Source organism: Oenanthe melanoleuca, chromosome Z (assembly GCF_029582105.1).
Source record: "Oenanthe melanoleuca isolate GR-GAL-2019-014 chromosome Z, OMel1.0, whole genome shotgun sequence".
Lineage (NCBI taxonomy): Eukaryota > Metazoa > Chordata > Aves > Passeriformes > Muscicapidae > Oenanthe > Oenanthe melanoleuca.
In genome coordinates, this window is record NC_079362.1 from 7690872 (window position 1) to 7715301 (window position 24430).

The window sequence follows — 24430 nt, forward strand, 5'->3', positions numbered from 1 at the left end:
CATCTTAATGATTAATTCGTGACTGTGTGTGAAATCAGGACGTTGGTGTACATGCATTCCAAGTACGCAAACGTGTGCAGGTCTGGGCTCACAGATCTGGGGGCAATCCCTGCTCACTGAACACAGGAACAGATGGGGCAGGGACCAGCTCTGCCTTTCTGTAAGGAGTGTAAATCAGGGCAGGATAACTGGGGTAACTGGGATAACTGGGACAGTGGGGTGTGCTGAGCACCCTGAGCACCCAGGCCTGCCCAGCACTGACAGACACCCAGCAGCACACTGAGGGATGAATCCAGTTTTGGGGCAACATCAGGAGTCCCAGACAGCTGCAGAGACAGGACACACACATTCCAAATCTGTCTTTGCTAGTTTCATTACAAATAAAGAGGCCGACGGTCGCAAGCACTGTAGTTAACTTTATTGATCATTACTGAAAAGGAGTTAGTAGAGGTTAAGTGCCAAGAGGCAGCTGTTCCTTCAGGTGCCCTGGCCCTGTCACAAACCCAAAACACCGTTCAGCCTCTTGCTGGGCTCCCTCGAGGGCCTGGGTACAGCTTGTTTTCAACAAAAACACGTTTTGTTTGTACTGTGTGTGCGTTCAGCCCTTCTTCTCACAGCAGCTTCTCAGGAGAAGTCAGCACAGCAGCTTCTCTCAGGAGAAGCTGAAATGCAGCTCAGTTCCATCCAGGGTAAGATGTCAATGCCTGAGCCCTTCTAGGACTGGAGTGTTAAAGCACAGATAACAGCAGAGCAGATTAGGTTAAATTACAAATTGTTTTTGATACAAAAACATAAAATATCCCCTATTAGCATCAAGAAGGCATCCAAGTTTTAATACTCTCATTATAAAATTGTACCAGCATTTTTACTGAAAACAATATAGATCTTGTATATATTTAGTTTTGGTTCTGTTCTTGACAAGCAGTTGTGTGGCTGCTACCAAATTCCAACTGCAGTTCAATGAACCTCAGTACAAATCACATGCATCACAAATACATAAATAGATCTAAATGACCCAGTATCAAAAATACATCCTATGCAAGAACCTCAGGTATACTAAAAATCCCAGAACAGTTTGGGTTGGAAGGGACCTTAAAGAGTTCCAACCCCACCTGCCACAGGCAGGGACACCTTCCACTAGAATCAACCTGTTCGTGAAAATTCAGACTTAATACATCTGTTCTCCCTGAAAGCAAAGGTGGCTACTAAAATGTGGCAAAAGCAGTAGACAGGAGCAGAAAAAATACTGCAGAATTCTTGTCTTATTGCTACATGTAGATTACATGAAGGGTAATCTGTTTTTTCCTAATCCTTGAAAGGTCAAATTGTATATGGAATTCTGAACAGAGAGTAAAGAAAAAAGCACTTTTTATAAAAATAGCATCCATTTAAGTTAGATAAATCCTTATAAATACAAGAAAGAAAACAGTTACTCTATAAAATATTAATTGAGAGCATATGTTCCTGCAGCACCAGCATCACATCCCCAGGTTAAAGACCTCAGTGAAGTGTTTGTCCACACACCCAGAGTGTTCCCCCTGCACTTCCAGAGGTGCCCTGGCACACGGGGCGCCAGGTCTGAGCCCCCTGAGGAAAGGAATCAGCTTTGGGCCAGCCCTGCTCCAGTGCTCAGCTCTTGCAGGGGGAAGCATCTGCAGAGATCACAGAACCCCAGCAACTTTAGTTACACACTAATGTGAGGGTAAGAGGCAAGATCCTATGACTTGGAGTTACACCACACCTACCAAGTGCTACAACTGTGTGAGGAGTAACAAAACCTGCACTCTCCTGCACCTGTATTAAGTGTAAACTTTCAGAACTTCATGACACAAACTACAACTGTTTTGTGGCAGAGGAACCAGAGAGGATCTGAGGGGCTTTAAAAAAAAACAACTGTTTGAAAAGCTATTAAAACATAACAGGTTTAGAAACTTTAACATTTTTAGTGTTTGTAGCATTACAACTTTGGTGTTCAGATCTAGCAAATCAGTATATGCATGAAATCAGCCTCATCAAAGCAGGTGCTCTATAATGAAAAATACTAATTCCATTTTCAGTGGTAGAGCTGCAGGGTCTGACATTCCACCGTGAATCACAGGAATCAGAGCACTGTCCAAGTCATTCAGGTAGTTCTGTGGAAGAAGGTGCCCTCCAGATCCTGCTAAGTATTCAACCTGGGAGGGAAACATATTGACATTAATTAACACTTTTTGCATTAACATAACTGCAGAAAGTGCTGTATCACAGTAAAATAATATTTCAGCTACCAAGAAGTGAGAAATTGATGACTAAGGCAGCTTCTTCCCCAAATGTCATCCTCAACCTGGAGCTTGGGTAGGGAAAAACTCTCGAAATATTCACTGAGAGATCCAAGGTACTTAGAAGGCAAGATACTTCAGTGGAAATGGAGTGTTTGCAATAAAAGTTGAAAGCTTACCATGTCTGAGTCAATGGAAACTCTGAGTCCTATCTTATTCATCCCGTTATTTTTCAAGGTTTTAAGGTGAGGGCAAAGAGCAGTGCTGCAGGCAATGGCAATCTCTTTTGCAAACTGGTGGGCAACAGCACCGGATAGTTCATGATCCTTTACAAAATAGTAAACCTGAGACCAGAGAAAGGGAAGGGCATCAGCAGCCTAGTACATCCCAAAGTTAGAAAACAGAGTAGTTCAGGTTCACCTAACACCAAACAGGGCAGGCTTTGATGCTTGTCTGCTGGGAAAGCACCCAAGTATTTCATGCACATAATCAAAATCCTTCAGGAACCACGGGAATGCCTGCTTTAGGCATTTACAGAGCTGTCCCTGCTAACAGACTATAGTCTTCTTCAGAGAAGAATGGTAAGTCTGTAAACTCACCAAGGAGCTGCACAGAACATTCTGCCTGGTAGGGTGGCTACATGTAAAATCAGCTCATTTTAATAGTATTACTTAGAATCATCACATCATCACTTAAATACTCAAAAAGTGCAAAAGAAGCTCAAGAATGATAAAATGCACTAACCTCAGTGCACTTCATAACTTTTCCCTCTCTTTCAAAGTCTTTGTATTGTGGTGCTTTTTCACTCTGAGTTCCTTCCATTGATTTTCCATCAACTGGGCTTAAAATTCTATGGAAAACAATAGTATGATTAGTAATTTAAACAACATTTATAGTTTAGATACAGTAACTTCCATGAAAAAATATTTACCCATCCTTTAAAGCTATTTAAACATCTTCACAACAAAATACAATTCAGGACTTGCACTAGGAAAATACAGATGGTACAAAAAGAAATATCCTAAACAGGGAACTAACAGCATTAATAGAAGCCTAATCTTGCAGGTTTAAGACTATAACAGGTTTAAGACACTATGAACACTATGAATAGTGTTTAAGACACTACATACCAAAGATAATGTCAAAACAATACTTCAGAATAATTTCAAGAAACTAAAGGCAGATATTTGAACACTGAGAGTAAGAATTCTCTCAGATGTTTGACTGTGGTAGTACATTTACCCTTGGTTTGTTTTCTCTTCATTTTCTACCCAGCAAATATCTACATATTCTTTCACATCCCCTGCATCCATTTTTCCACAGGTTATTTTGAAGTCCTTCTTGTCTCTTAATGCCTGACGTAGGCTTTCCATTGTTTCTCGTGTTATTTGTACCATAAGTCCATCTAGAAGAAAACCAGTTAAAATTCCTCATTATCCACAGGAAAAGCAGCAAACTTTTTATAGAATCTTGGCCTAAATTCTACTGAGACCAGCCATCTCCTACAACTAATTAATAAATGCATAAAATGCACAAATGTACTCCATCCCCCACCTACAGCACTAAATGTTACATGAAAGAGGAAGAAAACATTTTTTGTCAACAGAACACAAACTAAAAGATCATTTTAAAGTTAATTTTGAAATAATTTTTTTGCATATATGTGCCAATATACTTATTTCAGCAATATGGCAATGAAAATAGTTCCATAAAGGAAAAGACCTGCACTGATTAAACCGAGTTTAAATTTTAATGTTTTAAAACAAGTAGGTGAACTATCATGTATTTTTATACAGCATTTGTTTGCAATAGGTTTCATACAAAATTTTAAAACCTGAAAATAAATGTTTTGCTTACTGAAGCATGAAGCCCTTACACTAGACTGCTGCTACTTTTTTTTCTTCATTTAGTCTCTTAAGAGGAGAACAGAACAAAATTCTTACCTTCAACTATACTGGATTTAGCTAAAAATCCTGAAGATGTTTTTAAGGCTCCATTAAACACCACAAAACTTGCACCTGTAACTAGAAAAAGCAGAAGGAAGTAAGCACCACTTCGTGTCACTCCAGTTGCAACTGACATTAAACCTGCACTCCTCTTAAAACACAATTTAATGTAACACCAGAGATGCATTTCCTGTGCAACCTAACACTGAATGTCCATTTCTGCTGTAGAAAGTGATTTTTGTCCCCAGACCTCTTACCTTTCCTGGGCTGTCCTGTGGCACTGATAGCCTGTGTGTGATAGAGGCCCTGCTTGTTCTGCACACACACCAGGTGAGAATCTGCTTCGGTGTTGAAACTTGCTCCAATGCTAATTACATATTCATTAGAGGAATTGATCACCCTCATCACCTGCCAACACAAAATTTGTCAACACACTGATAAATTTCACTAAGAAAGGTTTGGTTGTTGTTTGTTTGTGTTTTTTATTTTTTTTTAATTACTAAGCAAAACATCATCAGAAGAAACCTGTAGGAAAGAATGTTTGAAAACACAAGCTGAGAGGTGCTGAAGAAACTGCTAATCTTTCAGTTTCTTCAAAACTGAAAGAAGAAACTATCTTAAATCTCCTATCCTAAATCTCCACTGCTCATTATCCACTTTCCAGCTATCAAAGAAGGAAGCGTGTGCTCATGTAATTGCATGCCCTTCCCATTACACATTTAGGTCAGTATAAAGTTCAGAGAGGGTTTATTCAAAGAACTGATTGTAGAGGTGTGACTGGTATGATACAAAAAATGAAGACCAAAGCAGCTTGGATTACAAAGCTAAGGTGGGTGTACTCACCTCATTATACTTCCTTAGAGGTATTTTAATACAGCTTCTACCCATTTCCACATGAACAAACAGGTTGTCTATGGTATGCAATGTATACTGGTAATTTCTAAGGTCCTATAACAGACAAAGTATTTATGTTAGCAGACAATTAAGTATTATTTTCTTATCTTTTCCTTACCTTCATCACTTAGATGAAGGTACTCTAAATATATCTATAGGACTTCTAAAAAACAGCAATAATAAGAGTGGCTGAAGACTCAGGGATCCCTTTTTGCCACTGGGTGTGTGTGACAGGCACCTCAGTGAATATATTGACAAATCCACAGCACTGACAAATTATCTCTATTAACCAATGCATTATTAACTCTATGGCTGCTTCACACACATTAGAATCCCAGCATTTTAGGGAAAGGAAAACTTCAACATCCTCCCTCTGATAGAAAAGTGAAGCATGGAAGCCACTACAGATGAGTTTGTTTCCAGACTCACAGCCTGTCCCCTACAGCTCTAACTTGCTGATTTACAGATTGAACACTGCACAGTTTCTTAGCCCTTTCTGTGACAGAAGTAATCACCCATCTCCTCATCCACTTCTGCAAAATTCTGTTTATTTCCACAACATCAGGAATGAAATGGTCTCATTTGCTTTTACTGGAATAAAAGTATAAAGAGGCTTTTTTCATCTGCACAGAAGCCCCACTCAGCAGCAGGCTGCCCAAAGTCTGAGGGTGCACTGGCACATCTCAGTGAGGCTGGGAGCTGGCTCATGAATTACAGTGTGACTCCTACAGCAAGAGGAAATCTGCTGTTCTTAGATTCACCTCCTCCAGCTGGTTCCTTACACAGTGCTCTGCACACCTGTGCTGGCAAAAAGGAAAAGGGGGGCAAAGACTGCAGTTTCATCTCAGCTATGATGGTCCTGAGACCCAGAGAGGATCCAGTGATTGCCTAAATGAGACCTGTTCTGCTTTCCACATCCTTGCCCTGAATGTTGGATGGAAAGAGCTAGAAGCTCTATCTAAGTATCAGAAGAGGAAGGTTACTGGTCAGGAACACAGGCTTACTGCAATCTGAAATCAAATTATTTGGGCAACACAGGGAAAGCTTCCACAGGGAATGGCATGAATTCCAGACTTGATTTATGATTTTGCCAAAAAGTCCTTCACAGTCAAGATGAATAACTGTGGCAAAGTTAAGTTTGTCTGATAAAGAAATTACTACTGCAGTTAGTCCATAGCATCTGCCTATCAACCGTTTCTTCACATTTAAAATTGTCACATTTAAGAGAAGAATCCCTGTACCACTGTGCTCAGAAGTGAAAAATGCACCTGAACAATGGTGACTACCAGCATCAATGCAAATCCAACATCTCCTCACTCATTAAAAGCCTTTTTCCACCACCAGAACTAGAGCATAACAATACAAGGTGGAACAAACAGCTTTTTGAACTCCCGCACCAGTTTTAAGTATGAAGAACACAAACATTAGCTGTGCTTTCAAGACTCAGAATTTGTTTGGAGGATACTTTATTTCTGATTACAACAGGAAGGGAGGATAATAAAGCATTTACTCACAACAAGTAGATTCATAATCGTGTGTCCAATGTCTCCAAAGAGCGGCTTCCGGTGCCTGACACTTACCACAGGAGTTGGATAGGCTAGGAAGAAAAAAGGTCATGTTTACCTGTCAACAACTCTAAAACTCGCTATTCCAAGTCATTTTACAGTTTTTTTCAGCTATAATCTGTCTCTAAATTTTAACATCTGACCAGCCAGAGGAAGCGGAGCCCCTCTCTAACTCTCAGCCACTCTGTGGTTCCCCCCCGGCCCCTCCATGGTTATATTTGACAAAATTGGTTTAAAAAACAAAACACAGCAAATGGTTTGGTAAAAGAAAGAACAACAACAAAGCAGCTGTCACCCTTGTTATCACCAGACAGGATGTGGCTGGTAGAGGTCCACCATGGGCTCCAAAAACCCATGAACAAGTGACAGGTACATGTTTACAGACTTGCAGCTTCTACAAGGGGGGCGTACAGCCTTTTTACATGCTTAGATGTTTCCAATGTATTATTAAGTTATCTTTAAAAGTAATCAATATCTTTCTTCAGTTTATGAAACAGTAGTATTTTGCCAATATACTTAACTCAAATAATTTAATTGAAATAATCATTGTATCAGAGTTGTAAACTGGGCTTGTGAACATCTCTTCAAACCTTTCTCCTACAACCAAAAAAAAAATCTTTATATTTCACTGTCAATTTTGGTTTCTTAGCTTTCTCATCAGCTAAGGAAAAAAAAAAATCAAGGAAGTCTAGCAGGACAATGAACCATGTGGCTCTGCATGTTGGGCTTATACAAGTGTAATATAAAACACTGCAAAGATTATTTTAAAATAGCTTGCTTGTCTAAAAACCACTTGTATTTTCCAAAGGGAACTTGACATTTTGTACAGCTAGTGAGCCATTAAAACTCACCCCCATATTCTGCTCCCAGTCTCAGCATCAAACGGATTGGAAACACTTTTGCCCAGGGTATTTCCAGCTTATGGATAAGAATGCCATAAAGAAAAGGGTTATCTGGTAGAATCTGATCATCAAGTTTCTGAAAAGTTGGTGAAACAAACAGGAATCCTCCGTGCTCTTTGCTGCTGAGAAAGTTTTCTGTAAAAGTAATGTTCTCCATATTTTTTATGAACCTTCCTGCAGAAAGAGGAATGGAGAGTGTTTACAGATCTGGGTCAGTCACACTTCAGTGCCAAGAGAGCTGCTCTAGGCAGTGATCTCTGAAAGACTTGCAAGCCCACCACTTATCTCACAATTTTCCTGAATTCTGTCAGGCACCTAAACCCACAGAACAAGAACTCACAGATAATAAATCACTCTGATTATGAAACTAAGTTTCTCACACAAGTGCCAAAAGTCCTAAAAACATCAATTGATGAGTTTTGATCAACAGACCTAAAATATTTACATTTATGAGCACTTTACTTCTACAAATGAAGTGCCAAGTGTCCTAAAAAAAACACAGACTTAAGGGCTCATACCCAGAATCTCCACTGCAATATGATTAAACAACAAAACAACCCTGCAAACAGGATATTTACAGAAGTATATGAAACAAAAATAAATTCTTTTGTTTCTGTTATTTAGAACTCTAGTCTAACACTGCAAGCTCTTTCAACAGAATCATTACACAAATAATTCCGGAAAAATTACCTATCAACTTTAGGTTTTAAAGATCAGCAAGATTACACCACACAAGAAAAAGTTAGACATTAAAATGACACACCTTTCATTGCATCTTTATAGATGTCAAGAAATAATTTGAATATTTCACTAGGGAAAACATCTTCATCTGGCAAACGCTGCAACAGAATGACAATTTCTGCCTGACCCAAACCATGCAGTCCATTTGTTGAGAAGCACCAGCACTTTTCTGAGGAATCTTTAAAAAGATAAGATACCACAGTAATGCTGTTTTACGGACAGAAGAAAAAAAAGGCTTGATTTAATGGAAAAGAAAATGTGCAATACTTACATGTTATTAGCTTCACATTGACAAGCAAGTTTGCATTTAGAATAAAAGTCAATGGGTTAGGACCTCCTTCCCCAAGCAGCAAGGTGACCTTTTGGTGAAATGGGTGGTCCTCCACCAGAAGATCTACATAAATTAACACATGATTTGGTTCAATATACCAGCCAATGACCAAACAGAGAATCAGTTCTTTATGACAGTCATCCCATCCTCCTACCCTGGTCATTATTCCCAAGATTTGAATAGCTACAGATCAACCAGGGAACAGCTTACCCTAAGATTCAAGGAACATACAGAACTGAAGCAGAAGCTTCTAACAAAGATCAAACCAGGGCCACTGTTCCTTTAGAAACCCCTGAACATGTGCTGACTCTTCATCCATACCCTGATTCTGTCAGGTACCTCTCATGAGCACAGCCACCACCATATTGCCATTAAGGTACTGATCTTGTTAAAAATGCACAGCAATTACCCAACAACTGATTTTTTAACAAATTAATTACATGAAAATTATATTAAAATACAAATTGCATGCACATGTGTGTGTATTTACAAATCTGGGATAGTGGTAGATGTCCCTGCCCATGGCAGGGGGTGGAACTGGATAAGCTTTAATGTCCCTTCCAACCCAAACGATTCTAGGATTCTGTGAGTAAATATTAACAATTCTCTCAAAATGTTACCCCATTTTACCTTTCCCTCTTTCACCCAGTGCAAGCAGAAGTGGTGGCAGCTGATCACCATCAGGAAGAAGGCTGATCTCTCGTGGCACCCAGTTTTCCACCCCACACAGTGCTCTGTAACTTGAAGCAGTGACAGGCACACCCTGTGTGCTCTGCTCCACTGAACTGGGACTGCTCTCCTCAGCTGCTGCAGGGGAACACTCTTCACCTCCAGATTTGTAACCAGGTGCCACCTCACTCTGGCCTGGAGTGGCTTGCTGTGTGCTATCTGAAGGAACAGAAGGATGTAATTCCTCCATTCTTGGAATCTTATCTATTTCTTCCTTCAGTTTTTGATTTACATCAGTTATCAGGTCATCTTCCTCTGGGTTTGCAGCCTGTGAAGAAGAAATAATAAAAAAAGTCTACACTATCTCATTACCAGGTAAATTCCATTATTAGCATTCTAGAGGCAAAAAGAGAAAGAAATCTATCACAAAAGTTGAGAATACATTTCCTCCTAACAGGAAAGCCAGCAAATCTATCCTGGATCGTCCTTTTTTTTTTTTTTTTTTAGGAGTTACACAGTGAAGATGCACAGTTAATTTATTTGTTTGGTAACACAAACTGGATCAGCAGTTGAGCACTGCAAGCATATTTCTACTCTATTTCTACTATTCTACTAATAGCTGAATGTAGCTTTGCTCATCCTGATTAATTTCTAGCTTGGAGTCCAACCCAAGCTGCTCCCCCAGAAGGACAGATATAAGCCATGAGCACAGGCATGGTGGGATGTCAGCTGCCACAGAACAATAAAATGAAAAAACCAACACCTCAAGACCCCTCCAACAAAAACAGAGATGCACATTATCTTCCTTTAGACTTGCATCCTATATCTAGAGGGAAGACTTTGTCCAAACAAAAAACACCCGACACCTTTATGCTTGCCTTGTAGCAGTTCCCCTGGTGTCCCATCAGCTTCCAGCAAATCCTCCATCTAACAAATATGCTGCCACAAAATAAAAATAAAAAAAAAAACAAAAAACCACCGACCCCAAAGGGAAGACTCCACAAAAACACAGACAAAAACATAGCTAAATTGGCTAATAATAAACCTCTTCCCTGAATCTGCTTGCTGGTGTATCACATCACTTGGCATTTTTGCCCTTCACAGCACCCTGTGGTAGCACTTTCAGGATTTTGCCTCTGCTTCAGAGATGCACTGTGCTGGTTTTGTCTGGGTTCTGAGGCTGTACAGAACTATCAACTAATTCCACTCACTTTGTCAATGCTGCTTTTAGTTTTAGGCATTGCTCATCTTCTGCATGTGCAAATACCCTACTCTTTCCCCAAAATGAGAAACAGGCTATATCTCTTGATTACTCCAACTCTTTTTGATTTGATTACTACAGTTCTTCATGAGTAAAAACTGGTTTAAACTCTATACACTTGATAAATCTTCAAATCATCTATAAACAAATAATGATCTGGTTTTTTTAGCTTTAACAATTTATTTTAAAAACTCTTGTGTGCTGTGAGAATAATGGAATTTATGTTATTACTTGAGACAGCGTTTCAGTGCTATGTTTTATCTTAAAAAGGTTTCACCTGAGGAACATCTCTAAGCCTTTCCACAGCAAACTTACACCTCTTCTTTGGACTTTCCTTTTAAAATGCAATTCATTCAACAGTATGCATGTGACTCATGATAAAAAAAAAATCCCCCTCTCAATTCAATATTAGTTCACACTAGAAGCAATACACAGATTTTGTTGCACCCTATGATGTAGTATTGCAGGGCACTAAGCAATTTGGTTACTCTAATCCATCAGGAAAACTACAGAAGGCCACCGGAAATAGAAACAACCAACCACAAATTTGTACTGTAAGCACATTGCTAATGACAGGCTTAAAAACTGTGGCTGAGATCACCTTCACAAAAGTGGTTCATCAAAAAAAAAATTTTTGTACAAAAAAAATTTCTTTGGCCAATTTTCAGCCACACCAGTTTGGAAGTTCACCTCAAACCAAACAAGGCTTTCCTTTGAAAGCTTTGCTCAAATTGAAAATTACTTCAGTGTTTTCCATCCGAGGACTTCATGGCCCTTCACAGCAGTACTCAAATACTGTCTCAGGTTGCAGAGGCTGTGAATCAGAAGCCATGGTGCGTAAAGGGCCCCATCAGTGGCTAGCCAAGGTCTCCCACAGGTAACTGGTATCTGAACCATCCCGACTCCCACCTTGGGTGTCTGCGGCAGCTCTGGGGTCACGGGGCTGCAGTCCTGAGACCTCTTGGCTCCTGAGGACAGCTTTGCTGTGTCTGCCACCTCCCCGTTGGGCAAAATGCCATCTGCAAACCAAACCCTCTTCTGCTCTCTGGGGCACAGCCCTGCAACAGGGTGAAACAACAACTCCACGTTACCGCACTGCTCCAACGTGTGAAAGGACAGAAATGAAACCCCTTCTCCCATGTACACAGAATCTTTTACTGGAACGAAGCACAGGCAGAGGCTGACATTAGCCAGTCAGTAGTGAAGCAAATACATGCAACAAAACCTCTCACTTGCAGAGGAAGCTGCCTTGCTACAGTGAAATCTATCAATTCACGTTACTGAAGGCTGTGTTTCAATCTTCCCTCTGTAGTGATGTAAGAATGAAAAACGTATCACAACCAAAAGATTAAATATATTCTAAAAATCTTGATTTATCACTTTGTTTAAAAATGTGTTTTTTTTGAAGAAGGCCAGATGTCTAATAAAAGGGGAACAAAGACACTAGCTAGCCACTAATAATTTGTATTTACAGAGAGAATGAACCTTTGCTCCTCCCTTTTAACATCCCCCTGAACTGCTACTTTTTGTTTAAACTCCAAGACTGGCAGTCCAACACAAGCCAGAGATCTCCCAAAACATGTAAAAATTATAAAAATAACAGCTCCACAAAAAGATTTACAATATAAACAGAGAGGGCAATGAAGAAAGTAACATCCACAGTTCATAAACGGAGATTTAGTGCCAGCTTGGGCCTGGCACAAAAACTGGGAAGTGAAAGTGTTTCCATGCAGAGTGTTCCTCTTTCACACAGAAAACACCAGCCATAAATCCCAGACATGATAAGCAGCTCATTCCAAAGAGACTCTCAAGTGTTAGACATATTTAGCATCTGTACCTTCAGGACCAGGCTGTTTAAGGGCTGAGGTAGGCAACAGTGCAGAGGGTGAAGGAGAGCTGGCACCAGCTGGCACCTGGCCTTCCTCCACAGGTGGAACAGCAGAAGAATGTTCAGAGGAAACACTGGAATTGGGGACAGGACCAGTTGGACTCATCATCCTTTCAAATGCCTGTGCTAAAATAATGTGGTTAGTTTTTAAGATCTCACAATTGATTAAACTTCATTTGCAGAGCAGTACTGTGGGTGGGTGGGGGTTTTTTTGGCAGAGGCAATGCACAGTTTGTGATCTAGCTATGAAAAATAAACACTCACACTGTTGTATGGAAGAAAATTTAGATTTGTTTTCTACCTGCATAATTGCCTCATTTCTCATGAGAGAAAGAGACCTCCTGGCAGCATTGCAGTGACTACACCACTGTGACCCCCAACCCTTGGGGCAAACACATCTGGTCAGACTGAAATCCACTCAGGTGGCCTATTAAAAATCTGACATGTTTTCAACTTGTTATTTACATACTCATCAACAGACCTCAATTGTTCCTCCTGATGTTTTCACAAGCATCCATGCTTAGCCTCCAGTTAAGAAAAGGTTACCTGATGAGTCATTTACTGCAGCCCTGGTAAGTGACTTGTAAAAACACCAGGACAGGAAGCAACATAAAGTGGGCAAACAACATGTGAGAACAAGCAGGGATGTGGCCTTTAAACACGCAGAGGGCTACTGTGGAGGGAGGATAACTTCTGCTAGATTCCTGACACAGGTGACTCAACACGATAAATTGCATTCTTCTAAAACGTCCCATTTAGTCCTAGAGAGTTAAAAACTACTTTCATTTTATTTTTTAATAGAAAAAACAACCAACTTGAGAGTCAAAGTTCAAAATGAGAACTGGAATCCAACTAAGATACAATTATTATCTTTATCCCTCCATCTCAGAAAGAGGAAAACCCACACCAATTAATGAAGCTCCCCCAAACGAACAAAGGTAAAAGAGATACTTCAATTATTACTGCAATTACTAAAAAAAATCTCTTTACCTTTATTAATATCATCATAACAACCAGTGCAGACTCTTGCTTCTTTCTCCATGTACTGCAGTTTGCATTTTCGTTTGCAACAGCTACCACAAAAAACCTGAATCAGAAAAGGATTGCATTAAATATTATAGACACATTGCACAGTGAATAGGAAACTCTTCCAAAAAATACACTTGCTTCATTCTAAACCATCTGCAGCCTTGTATTCACATCTGTATCTTGATCCCTGACAAAGAAATCCTCAGGAAAAAACAAAACAAAACAAAACAAAACAAAAAAAAACCACAAAAAAAAAAAAACAAAAAAAAAAACCCAAAAAAAAAAAAACCAAAAAAAAACAACAGAGAACAAAACCCACAATATATACCCAGAAGAAAGCAGCAGAATGGAGGACCCAACTGAAATTATATTAAAATTCTTAGTTGGAGTGGTAAAAAGAATTTCAGGTTGCACCACCTACCCCAAAATCACTCCTGGTTTTGGTGTAAAATTTTGTAAGCATTTTACATTAACCACCAGTGCTTGGGCCAAGGGCTGAGGCACAGATTTGCTGTGGTGTTTAGGAGCAGCTCTGCAGCACCGTGAGCTCTCAGCAAGCTGCTCTCAGCCTGTCACACACCCCAAGCTGCCTCTCCCCCTGGGCACAGCAGAGCTCTCTCTGCTCCAGGCTGCTGGGGCAGGCTGGCTCACTGCTGAGGCTCTCAGAGGCTCTCCTGCTCCCTTAGCAAGAACAAGCAGTGCTGCCTGCATGGGACAAGTTCCCTTCAGACAAGTATTTTCAGAGAACACTGCTTGGGAAGAAAGGAATATGCTCTTCTATTCCAACAGCATCTATATCCTGTCTATTTTTGAGCAGAAACAGAGGGAAAAGTGTGTCTTATTAGCCTGGACAACTTCTACACAATCCCTTTCAAAGAATTATGTCTTTAGAATAGCTGGTGTTTTGCAAGAGTTGCCATAAATATCTGGAGCTTTTGTCATTTTCCCCTTATGCTCTCAAGGATGATCTGCAAGTTTTTAATGAATCACACCATTCTTGGGTATATGCAGACTCTGGAGCATTTACAGAACGTGCTCTGAAACCCCTAAAGATCTCCTCTACTCCTAATTGCTCCAATCCAGAAAAACAAAGTTGATCAAGGGAGGGGGGGAGGAAATCCCAAACAGTAATGAAACAGGAAAAAAAAAAGTTATTGCAATGAACTCCTCTAAGCTGTAAAAGCAGAGATTGATCAGTGTAATATGAGCTAAAAAAAGGAACTATTCCAGCTGCTTCTGGATTAGTGCCACAGGTAATCCACCTCAAGAGGAAACACGCATGCTCAGTACATGTTAAGAATGGAACTGATGAGGACTAATTGCTAATCCATTATAATCCACTTCAGGGCTTCAAATGGCAAGCAGCACAATCCCCTGCCAGGAGTATTCTCCTCATACCCTTGGTGACACTGGGACCTGAGGGGATTGCACGAGGATTAATCCTAATGCACCCAAAAGGTGAAGGCAAACTTGGAGTGAACAGCAGGCTGTGGAGCAAACAGGCAGGTCCAGGTTGAGCCAGGAAGAAGGGTACCACAGGAAGAGACAAACACCTGGACAATGGAACTGCAAAGCTGTTTGGGTTTGTGAGGCTGCAGGTGGGAGAGAAAACAGGGAGCATTAACTGCACACTGCCCTCCAGCACAGAAGCCAGAGTCCACAAGTGTTGCTATCTTCATTGATAAAAAAGAGAAAGGATCATGGGAATCCATACAATTGTCTTCTAGAACATCCACAGAGGACAATTGTGCATTCCTACTAGTTTTCCCAACAACAGCTTCACAAGGAATGTCTTATTTGGGACAGCTAAACACACTGGAAGACAGATTTGGACCATAAATCCTTTTGCATTGGTACTGCTGCTACAGCTCCTGAAAGAACATAATCCCTTCAGGTTTGTGGGCAGAGCTATAATCACTAGTAAAACCATTGGATTCTTATCATCACCACCTCAATTTTCTAAAACATAAATACTTAAAAAAATGATTAACAATTCAATATGATTATGATGAAGTAGTCCATCATCTCATCTCCCCTACTCTATGCAAAGCACATCAGCCTAGACAGTAATGGCAGGTAAGAACATACTTAAGTACTCCCCTTTAATCACAATTTCCACAAAAAAGGTCATACGTTTCTTAATTAACATCAGTCTTTCCCAACAGTCTTTAGGTTCCTATGGAGGGAAAATAAAAACTGGTCCTTGTTAAATGAAGTACTTTGAGCCTGGAAAACTTCACAATATTCTTTCCCTTCTCAATCTTGGCTGTACCTATATGAAAATCCCCATTTCCTGCCAGCAGCACAGGACCCCTCTGCAGGAACTCACCTTGCCACAGGCTCGGCAGTGGTGTCGTCTCTTGGTGAAGGTGAACTTGGCCTGGCAGCTCATGCAGTTGGGTGCCTCAGAGTCTGGGACCCACAGGGGCTGTTTCCACGACAGAGCTGGAGGAGTTCTACGTGATCCGGCGTTTTCAGATGTTTGATTTCCTCCAGCTTCACAGCTGCTTTCCCCAGCGTCAGAATTGTTACCAGAATTTACACTGATGCCTGAGAGGGGAGCTTCTGCAGTAACAGAACCAGATTCCTGGTTTTCTCTTTCAGGCTCACTTGTTCTATTCAGTTGTTTCTGACCAGCAGCTCCTTGGGAAAGGTCAAGCAACTGCTTTGGTCTCGCACCTTTAATACAAACATCTGAAGCTAGAGCTCCACTGCCACTCTCAGTCACGCCCTGACCATGAGACATGCTGACTTTTGCTGCAGCTTCCACTTCATTGTCAGGAACAGATGCTTTAAGGTTACTATTAATGCTCATTATCTCCTCCACTTTTGTTTGCACAAGCTCTTCACTGACCTCCATGAAAACCAGGTTGTTCAGATCTGTTAAATCCCCACCATCTGCATCAGCTTCCATCAAGTTACCATCACTGTCTGATGACTTCAACACACTGGACTGCAGACTTTGTCCATACAAGAAATCATCAAGCTCAGCGTCGCTTATTAGAATATCACTTTTAATAACATTCTCCTCAACAGTAAAGTCAGCCATAACAGAGCTCATGCTCTCATCATAAAAGGTGTCTACACCAACACCGTATGGCTCAGCTCCAAGATCTAGAAAAGCTTTGATTTGCTGAGAATCACCATCATCAGTTACGTTCTCAGTACTGTACTTCTCTCCACCGCTACCTTTTTCTGCAATGCCTTCATGGATTTCAGCTAAATCTTCCTGCTCATGCCAGTTAGTACTTTCACAGGATTCCCTGCCAGGGAGATGAGCTTTAGACTCTCCAGCATGAATAGCTACAGTATCACTAATAACCTCGGCCACTGCATTCTGAGGTAGAGGATTAACCTTTTCTTCTGTTACAACTAATGAACCACACATGGACACAGGAAGGGAAAGACAAGACAGAGATGTCTGGACATCCTCAGCTGACATACACGAACTGGAAACACTGCTTACTATCTCACTGCTGCTTACTCTCTCACTGCTATTAAGTTCTTCACTATCTACATTATCTTCTGCGCCTTTATTTTCCAATTCTGCTTCAGCTCCTATCTGACACGAGGAGCCTGGTAAGACACCATTTCCAGGTGATGCTGCATTGCTGTTGTGCAAGAGTTGCCTCTTTGGCAGATCTGAAGGCATGGAATCAGCATGACTCCCATCATTTGGGTCTACCTTTCCTACGGCGTTTCCTCCGCACACTTCTGTGCTTGCTGCAGAGCATGCACTGTCATCTTGTGGTGCAAAAGGCAGTTTTTCACAGGCTTTCTCATCTTTGGGACTGTGTGCACTCCAACTCTGTGGTGCTACAGTGACACATTCAGTATCCAGGGCAGCAGTTTGTTCAGGGTGGTCAAGTACTTCATTGCACTTCACAGGTTCTGTCCTGTGTGGATCATCACACAGACCCAGGACAGCTCCTGCAGTGTAACACTCTGATTTTAAAGCCAAATTATTACTTTGCTCTGTTGTAAGATGCCCTGAATCTTGTAGCACTGAGTCCCCATCACTGTGCTTGGTGCTGGCAGCCCCAGAGCAGCCAGGTGATGCCACACAAGCAGGAACAGGGACACAGGACACGCCACAGCCAGCTTGGCTGCACTGCAGGTGATCCGGCTGCAGCTTCTGAGCCCCCTCAGCAGCAGCCACCGAGTGCATTAAATTCGCTGTGTCACTGACGAGATCACACACAGGAATGCTGCACCTCCCCAGCTTCAAAGACTGAGTTTCACTGAGGGGACCACTGTCCACAGTGGACAAAAGGTCAGGTCCAGCCACACCCTTCTCTCTGGGTGGTGAGTAACTGAGCACGTCGACTGTGCCTGCAGAGGCACAGAGAGAGCTCTGCTCTGGGGCAGGACATCTGACAGGATCCTCTGGCTGCCCTGCTCTGGGGTCTGCATGCTCCAAGCAATCCAGGACTGAAGAAAGCTTTGAGTCATATGGATTTTGAGGTGTTCTGAAGCACTCACATTCATCTATTTTAAGCAAGAAGAGATCAAAAGCAAAGTTTATAAGACTCCTCTCTTCCACAGAGCACTCCCTCTCAACCCCATCTATTCATCAATACAAGCTTTTACTTAGCAGATGCTACTTTCAAACACCATGGTAACAGTCATTTGACCGTGTACTTCCACGAAAAGGCAGCGCAGAAACCAACCTGTATTCTGCTCAAATTCATCAAGCAGTTTGTCCAAGTCACAGACTGCAGCTTTAAAGTAACTGTCCATTCTAGTCACAGTTCGAGTGAAGCTTTAGCCTTCTTAAACCTACAGAGAAAAACACAGCATTTAATTCAAAGCATTTTATGTTTACAAAGCCCAAGGGTTCATATTAGACAGCAGTTCATATGAGGTTGTGGTTTTTTTTTAATTTATTAATACTTTGTTCTCCCTCTTGTAAACAAGCCCTAAGCACAAACAGGGCTGCAGCCTCTAAGTATTCTGGATATTCTCAGTGTAGTCAGCACTATGAGCAATACACCCCCAAATTCACTTCAAATTGCAAAATTGAGGCTACTTATCAATAAAAAAAAGGCATCTGAAGGTATCTGCTTTGGCAGTACAATGTCAGCAAGTTTAAAACCAGAAGGAATATTAGGATATTCTAGTCTGACCCCATAAACATTTTACACCACACAGTTCACAGGCAAAAAATAAAATAGGTCATTATTACCTTTCAACACAACAGAACTGTGTAAATAATATTAATTAAAAATCCAACATTTCTGTTCTACACAAAACACATAAACAACTATACTTCTGAGATCCCAAGAACATAAAACTCTTACTATAGACTTACCAGCTCACCAGAAAGCTATTTATTAATCAATCACATTCCCCACTGCAGAACACCCCAGTTTATTTGTTTAATGAACCTTTCCAGACACTCAATTTTATGCCTTTTTGGTCACTCAGAATTGCTTTCCAACTGCACATCTTTTTTAATGGCTGAACAGCCATACAGTGGAACTGCCTATCAAAAATCAATATTTACAGTTCCTCTGAGCAAACTGGAGGGACTGAGATCCATTTATTCTAATGCCTGTGAACTACACCTGCAGAGAGCTGTCTAGTTTTCCTTCTGCTTTTACCTGTGCATTTAGCCTGACTGCACACACTACCCCAACCCAACTGGTAGTACTGTCCAGTCTTTCTCCTAAAAGACTTAGAGCTCAAACAAACACTTAAATCCTCTCACACCACCCAGGCCACCCTGCTGCTGGAGACCTAGATTTTATGCCTTACTTCCCCCGCTAAGCTCTAAGGTTTTCCCTCCCTGAAGAGTCCAGATCAGGAGCTTCAACCTGTACTAATATGTAACCGTTCACCACATGTGATGCAATTATTTACCACATTCATATGCACGGAACAAGAGCACTTTAAGGCAATGAGCAGTTCAAACAGAGGCTTGCAAAAGCATAAGGAAGGTGGAACACACACACAGCAATGCAGAACTCTGTGCCCATACACAAAAATGGACACTGAATAGACTCTGTTTTGATATCCATGGCCATTAGAGACAGCCAAGGTTGTGAGGCTGCACTCTAACACAAGTCTAGAGGGCTCAAAGAGCAGCAAGCCCAGACTCAGTGCCCCTTCTCCTCATCCACCTGAACACAGCTCTTCCCTGAAACAATCACGACCTCCTGGCAAGGGGGGATGCAACAACATGAACTGGAAGTTATTCCAATTAAGAACCTTACACGATTAACAGCTTTTGGTGATTCACTGAAAGACATCAAAGTGCAGATCCCGTCCCTAAAGCACGTACCTGTGGACAGTCAATAGCCAGACAGACCGCATAAACAAGAAATATTGAAGGTTACAAGAAAAGGGGCCATCAGAAGATGCTTAATGCTGATCTGTGCTCTCTGTAGGTATTTATTATACAACCTCACCCCGTATCACAGATATCAATAACAGACACCAATAAGAACCAAAACCTTTCTCCATTTAAAAAAAAAAAAACCACAGAGGAGAACTAATTACTTCCTCTACCTTTGTCTTTAATTAAAAGGCCTAGAGAATATTAATTGTGTTCCACTCCTGAGAGACACATACAACAAATTCTGATTTAAGCATAAGGGTATTATTAGAATACAACACTATCTATTATTAGATTATAATGCTAATTAGAAGGGTGCATTGATGCTGGACAGTGTTGGCCCACTAAAGTCTACAAAAAAAGGAAGAACTCAATGAAAAGAACTAAAATCATATGCCAATATTTACATCTATTTAATACAGATTAACTCACTTCTACAGGGAGCTCAGAAAACTATCATACCTCAGTCTACCAACCCAGCAACATTGCTTTGTTTAGTTAAATCTATTTTTTAAATAAAATTATTATTTGACTTCATAAAGTATTTTGAATAACCTACCCTTGAAAAAGCAGCATATGTTATTCCAAATTTCATTACTCTTTCCTCAAATTTTCATAGGTTTTCATCTTTTCTACAGTGTGCCTACAAGCAAAAACCTGAAACCCACAACAAAATCGAAACCCCCAAAACAGGGCAGACCAGCAGTAATCCCTTGTCCCCCTTGCACCTCTCTGTCCTGACTCCAAGTGCCTGCATCACCAAAGAATTGTAAGAGCCTTCTATTTTCTCCTGTTTCAAATCCTCTTTCAGCAAGAGGAAGAAGTTGTATTTTCTGCTGCCTGGGTTTGCCCGCAGCCTGTCCCAACGTTTACATTAAGGGATTAAAACTTATGAAAAAGCTCTGGTGACACATTTTTATTAAATGGCTGCTTGTTTCCCCAAGGGAAGGGTCTGCAGGAACCATGTGCTTCAGCAAACTGCATTTATTCTGAGCATATTCTTTTAAGACCTACACTTGTAACAAAAGATTTACACTATACTTTAACTATCAGAAACCAGGAGCACCACTGCTGTATACAATTTTTTAGGCACAACTGTTGTTTTCTGAATATGTTTTGTAGGACTCTGAATGCAGTCTAAACTGGCCACAGATCAGTATTTTTTAAAATAAACTTAATGCTTATAACTTTATCTGAGGCAACAAGTCTCTGATAGTGCAAGGAGACATACAACTTAAGGCTCTCACCAGCTCCATTTTATAGATTTTTTAAAAACTTTTAAATTATATTTAAATCACTGTCTGTTAAAGACCATATGCTTTCAGATAAAGATAGATTAAATATTCATGTAGGAGAAGACTTGAAGATAAAATAGCAGTCCATCTCAAAATAATAACCAAAGCACAAAAGGTACTACAAAAAACTGCAGAGTGGACATGTCACTTCTCCAGATAAACCTTTGTTGTCTCCCTAAACAAACTCATCTTAGATCTCCAAAAAATGGTCTGACACACTCCCCACACAGAGCTGAGAAGCAGAGGCAATAGTTCTACCACGTTAAAACTGTTAACTATTAACTGTGGAATGCAAACCCTGGTATCTCGATGACTGCACTGCCCGCAAGTGTGACAGGGCGTTTAAAAACACTTCACGGACCTCAACACTTCTTTCATGTCCTTCATACATTACTTATCCCTCCTAACATAGCAGGCACATATTCCAGAGTTCAGAACCAACATTCTACTGGGGATTTCTCAGCACACTCTTATTCAAAGGAGAAAGATAACACAAGGCTGCTGGGACACTGAGTGGCCAACTTACAGGATGGATTTTTTCCAGATGGGTTTTTTTTCCAGATACACTCTATAAATGGAGACAGCTAGCAGCTTTCACTGGTGATAACTTGTAAAACAGAACAGACTATTAAATATTAACACCTGACCAATTCAAGGTCTGAAGCCAAGCTACCTTTTGATATCTAAGAAGCTCTGAAAACCATTCTCTGTAGTGTTCACGCACAACTGCAGTCTTTCTGCTCGCTGCACAGTCACCTTGTTTCAGCTCCATCACCGTGTTTAATCATTACATTCAGCCTGAGCAGAAAGCTGCACTAAGGATTGTAAGAGGATTGAAATGGTTTTTTCCACCTTTCCACCCCAGCAACTGCCACAAGCAGAACAAAACCTACAATTTAAACCCAACCACTGAGCACTAAGTTCACAGTGAAATGCTCATGGAGTAGCATGCCCTTCTCTCACACTAAGGGTGATGCCACGATGACTTTTGCCTTTTCTTTTCATATACCCTTCATAAATTCTCAGTACCCTTAACATACATACTAGTAATTCTTTAAGCCTAGAATCTTAACATAATCCTGGTATTCTACTGAGCCAAAAGACCAAGCATCCTAAAAGCCTCACAGTTTGAAGCCAGAAAACCTTACAGTATCTTGAGAAACCAAGACCCCCACTAAAACACATCCTGTAAACTAAGGTCAGACCCATCTAAGAAAAAATACTTTAAAATAAAAAAAAAAAAAAACCACACTAATTATTTAAACATCTCATTGAAATATCTTTGTTAAATATACTAATTTACAAAATCTATAAAATTGTATACACCATCTACCATGTGTATGCACTTTGGCATGTTCCACTGCAACAAATTGCTACACCATAAAAATCCTTATTAAATACCAAAATAAAATCCCGTTTATCCCTTACCCATGTCTAACTCTTAATTCTAAGGCCAAGGAAAAGGCATCAAGGGTACTGAAGGAATTAATTACTAGCTTTTTCCTCCTCAGCACCCCCAATGCCCCAACACCCACACACAGGCCTGAAGCACTGCAGACAAAAAGTTTAAGGGAGCAGCTGCTCACAGAGCTCATCAGCAATCAACCTGATGGAGAAGTTCAGTACAACTGAACAAACACTGTGAGAAAAATTTAAATAAAACCAAAAATTATTCCCACTGAGCAAAACAACCTATTGTCCAAACCAAAAGCTGAGGTGGCTGCTGCCACAGCAAGTTTAGGAGCTGAATCATAGGGGAAGACAAAAGCTGCAGAAGTTTTCAGACAAATAAGGACAAGCTTACAGGACACAGCACAGCAAATTGTCTTGTTTGAAGAGTGCCATTCCGTTAGTTTAACACAGGCTCTTCAGAAGGACTGAACTCCACCAGAAGTGAGATGACATTACCACCCTCACAGCTCCATCCCACAACAGCCTCTGAGCATTTTCGTTCATTTGTCCATCCTGCTCCTCTGAACTGAGAGCAGCGTTACTCACATCACTCAGAGAATCCCAGAATCCCTGAGTTATAGGATTGGAAGGGACCTGTGTGGAGCTCAGCCAGCCCATCCCCGTGCCCAGGCAGGTCCCTGCAGCGGTGACACAGGAGCGTGTCCAGCCGGGCTGGGGTGGCTGCACACAGGGACACTCCAGCCCCCCCTGGGCAGCTGTTCCAGGGCTCTGCCCCTCCATGCACACAGGTTCTTCCTCCTGCTGGGCTGCAGCTGCCTGGCCTTTATTTTATGGCCACTGCTGCTGTGCTGGCACTGGCAGCACCGGGCAGAGCCCGGCCGCATCCTCTGGCAGCCCTGGAGGTGTTTGTACGGGCTGAGGGGATCCCCTCTCACCTTCCCTTCTCCAGCCTGAGCAGCCCAGCTCCCAAAGGCTGTGCCCAGCACAGAGATGCTGCAGAGCCCAGATCATCTCTGGGCGCTCCCCTGGATCCTGCCCAGCAGATTCTTCTCTTTCCTCTGCCATGAATCCCAGAATTGGACACAGTAAACTGGAGCCAGCTGTGATTCCCAGCAGTGTCGGGCACACCAGTGGTACCAGCTGGGGAGGGACTGGCCAGCAGCCCTACACACACTGACCACTTGTGCCACCACCGCCTCTGACAGCACTGGTGACTCGTGACACAAAACGGGCCTGGAGAATGGCCTGGCAGATCGCTCCCCAGCGGAAACCAGCACTCCCTCGACATCCCATTTCCTCAGACTGGCATTTATCAGTGACCGAGGATCGTGTCACAGCGCCCCGGCCACAGAGCACTGACCTGGCTGTGGCAGCCAGCCGGACCCTCTGCCCTACTCCCTGGAACGTGTCAGTGACCAGCTCTCTGCCATTACTGCTCCTATCTAAACACACTCAAAATGTTTTACACTCTGCTCATGCCCGTAAGTGTGCAGTGTAAGATTGTCCATTACACCCTATATACCATATATGTATTCTATATAACCTATAAAATAATCTCATATATTTTATTTTATATACTATATATTCTCCACATACCCTACATAACACTCTTTGTATATATACTATACTGTATATACCGTATATATAGACAAATGGAACAGCAGTAAGCAATAATATCACTAACACCCCCAAACCTCCGGGGGCAAACACCCACCCAGGCAGCCTCAGCCAGAGGTCAGACACCCACAGCCGCGTCGCCCCGACCTCACCCGGCCGGTTCGGGGCCGTCTCCCCTCAGGGCCCGCCCCGGCCCCGCCGGCGGCTCCGGGCGGCGGCCTCGACCCTCCGCTGCGCGCCACGCGCCTGCGCGGCCACACCCGCGCGTGACGTCACCACGACCG

At 41.7% G+C, this 24430-nt stretch overlaps 1 protein-coding gene across 2 annotated transcripts; it reads right to left on the reverse strand.

Annotated features, from left to right (window-relative positions):
* Positions 1-396: 396 nt before the first annotated feature.
* Positions 397-24320, reverse strand: ZFYVE16 (zinc finger FYVE-type containing 16). Of its 2 annotated transcripts, XM_056513277.1 has the most exons (19): positions 24244-24310; positions 19607-19767; positions 18155-18263; positions 15814-17972; positions 13446-13542; positions 12405-12581; positions 11477-11625; positions 9268-9634; positions 8578-8700; positions 8329-8484; positions 7515-7739; positions 6613-6695; positions 5048-5152; positions 4462-4612; positions 4202-4282; positions 3501-3663; positions 3003-3108; positions 2438-2602; positions 397-2174 (listed from the first exon to the last, which is right to left on the reverse strand). In XM_056513277.1, exons 3-19 carry the CDS (start codon positions 18222-18224, stop codon positions 2013-2015), a joined length of 4539 nt encoding a protein of 1512 aa, XP_056369252.1. In that variant the 5' UTR covers positions 18225-18263; positions 19607-19767; positions 24244-24310; the 3' UTR covers positions 397-2012. The 2 variants fall into 2 exon arrangements, with proteins under 2 accessions (XP_056369252.1, XP_056369251.1); XM_056513276.1 differs by lacking the exon at positions 19607-19767 and having other exon boundaries at positions 24244-24320.
* Positions 24321-24430: the final 110 nt, after the last annotated feature.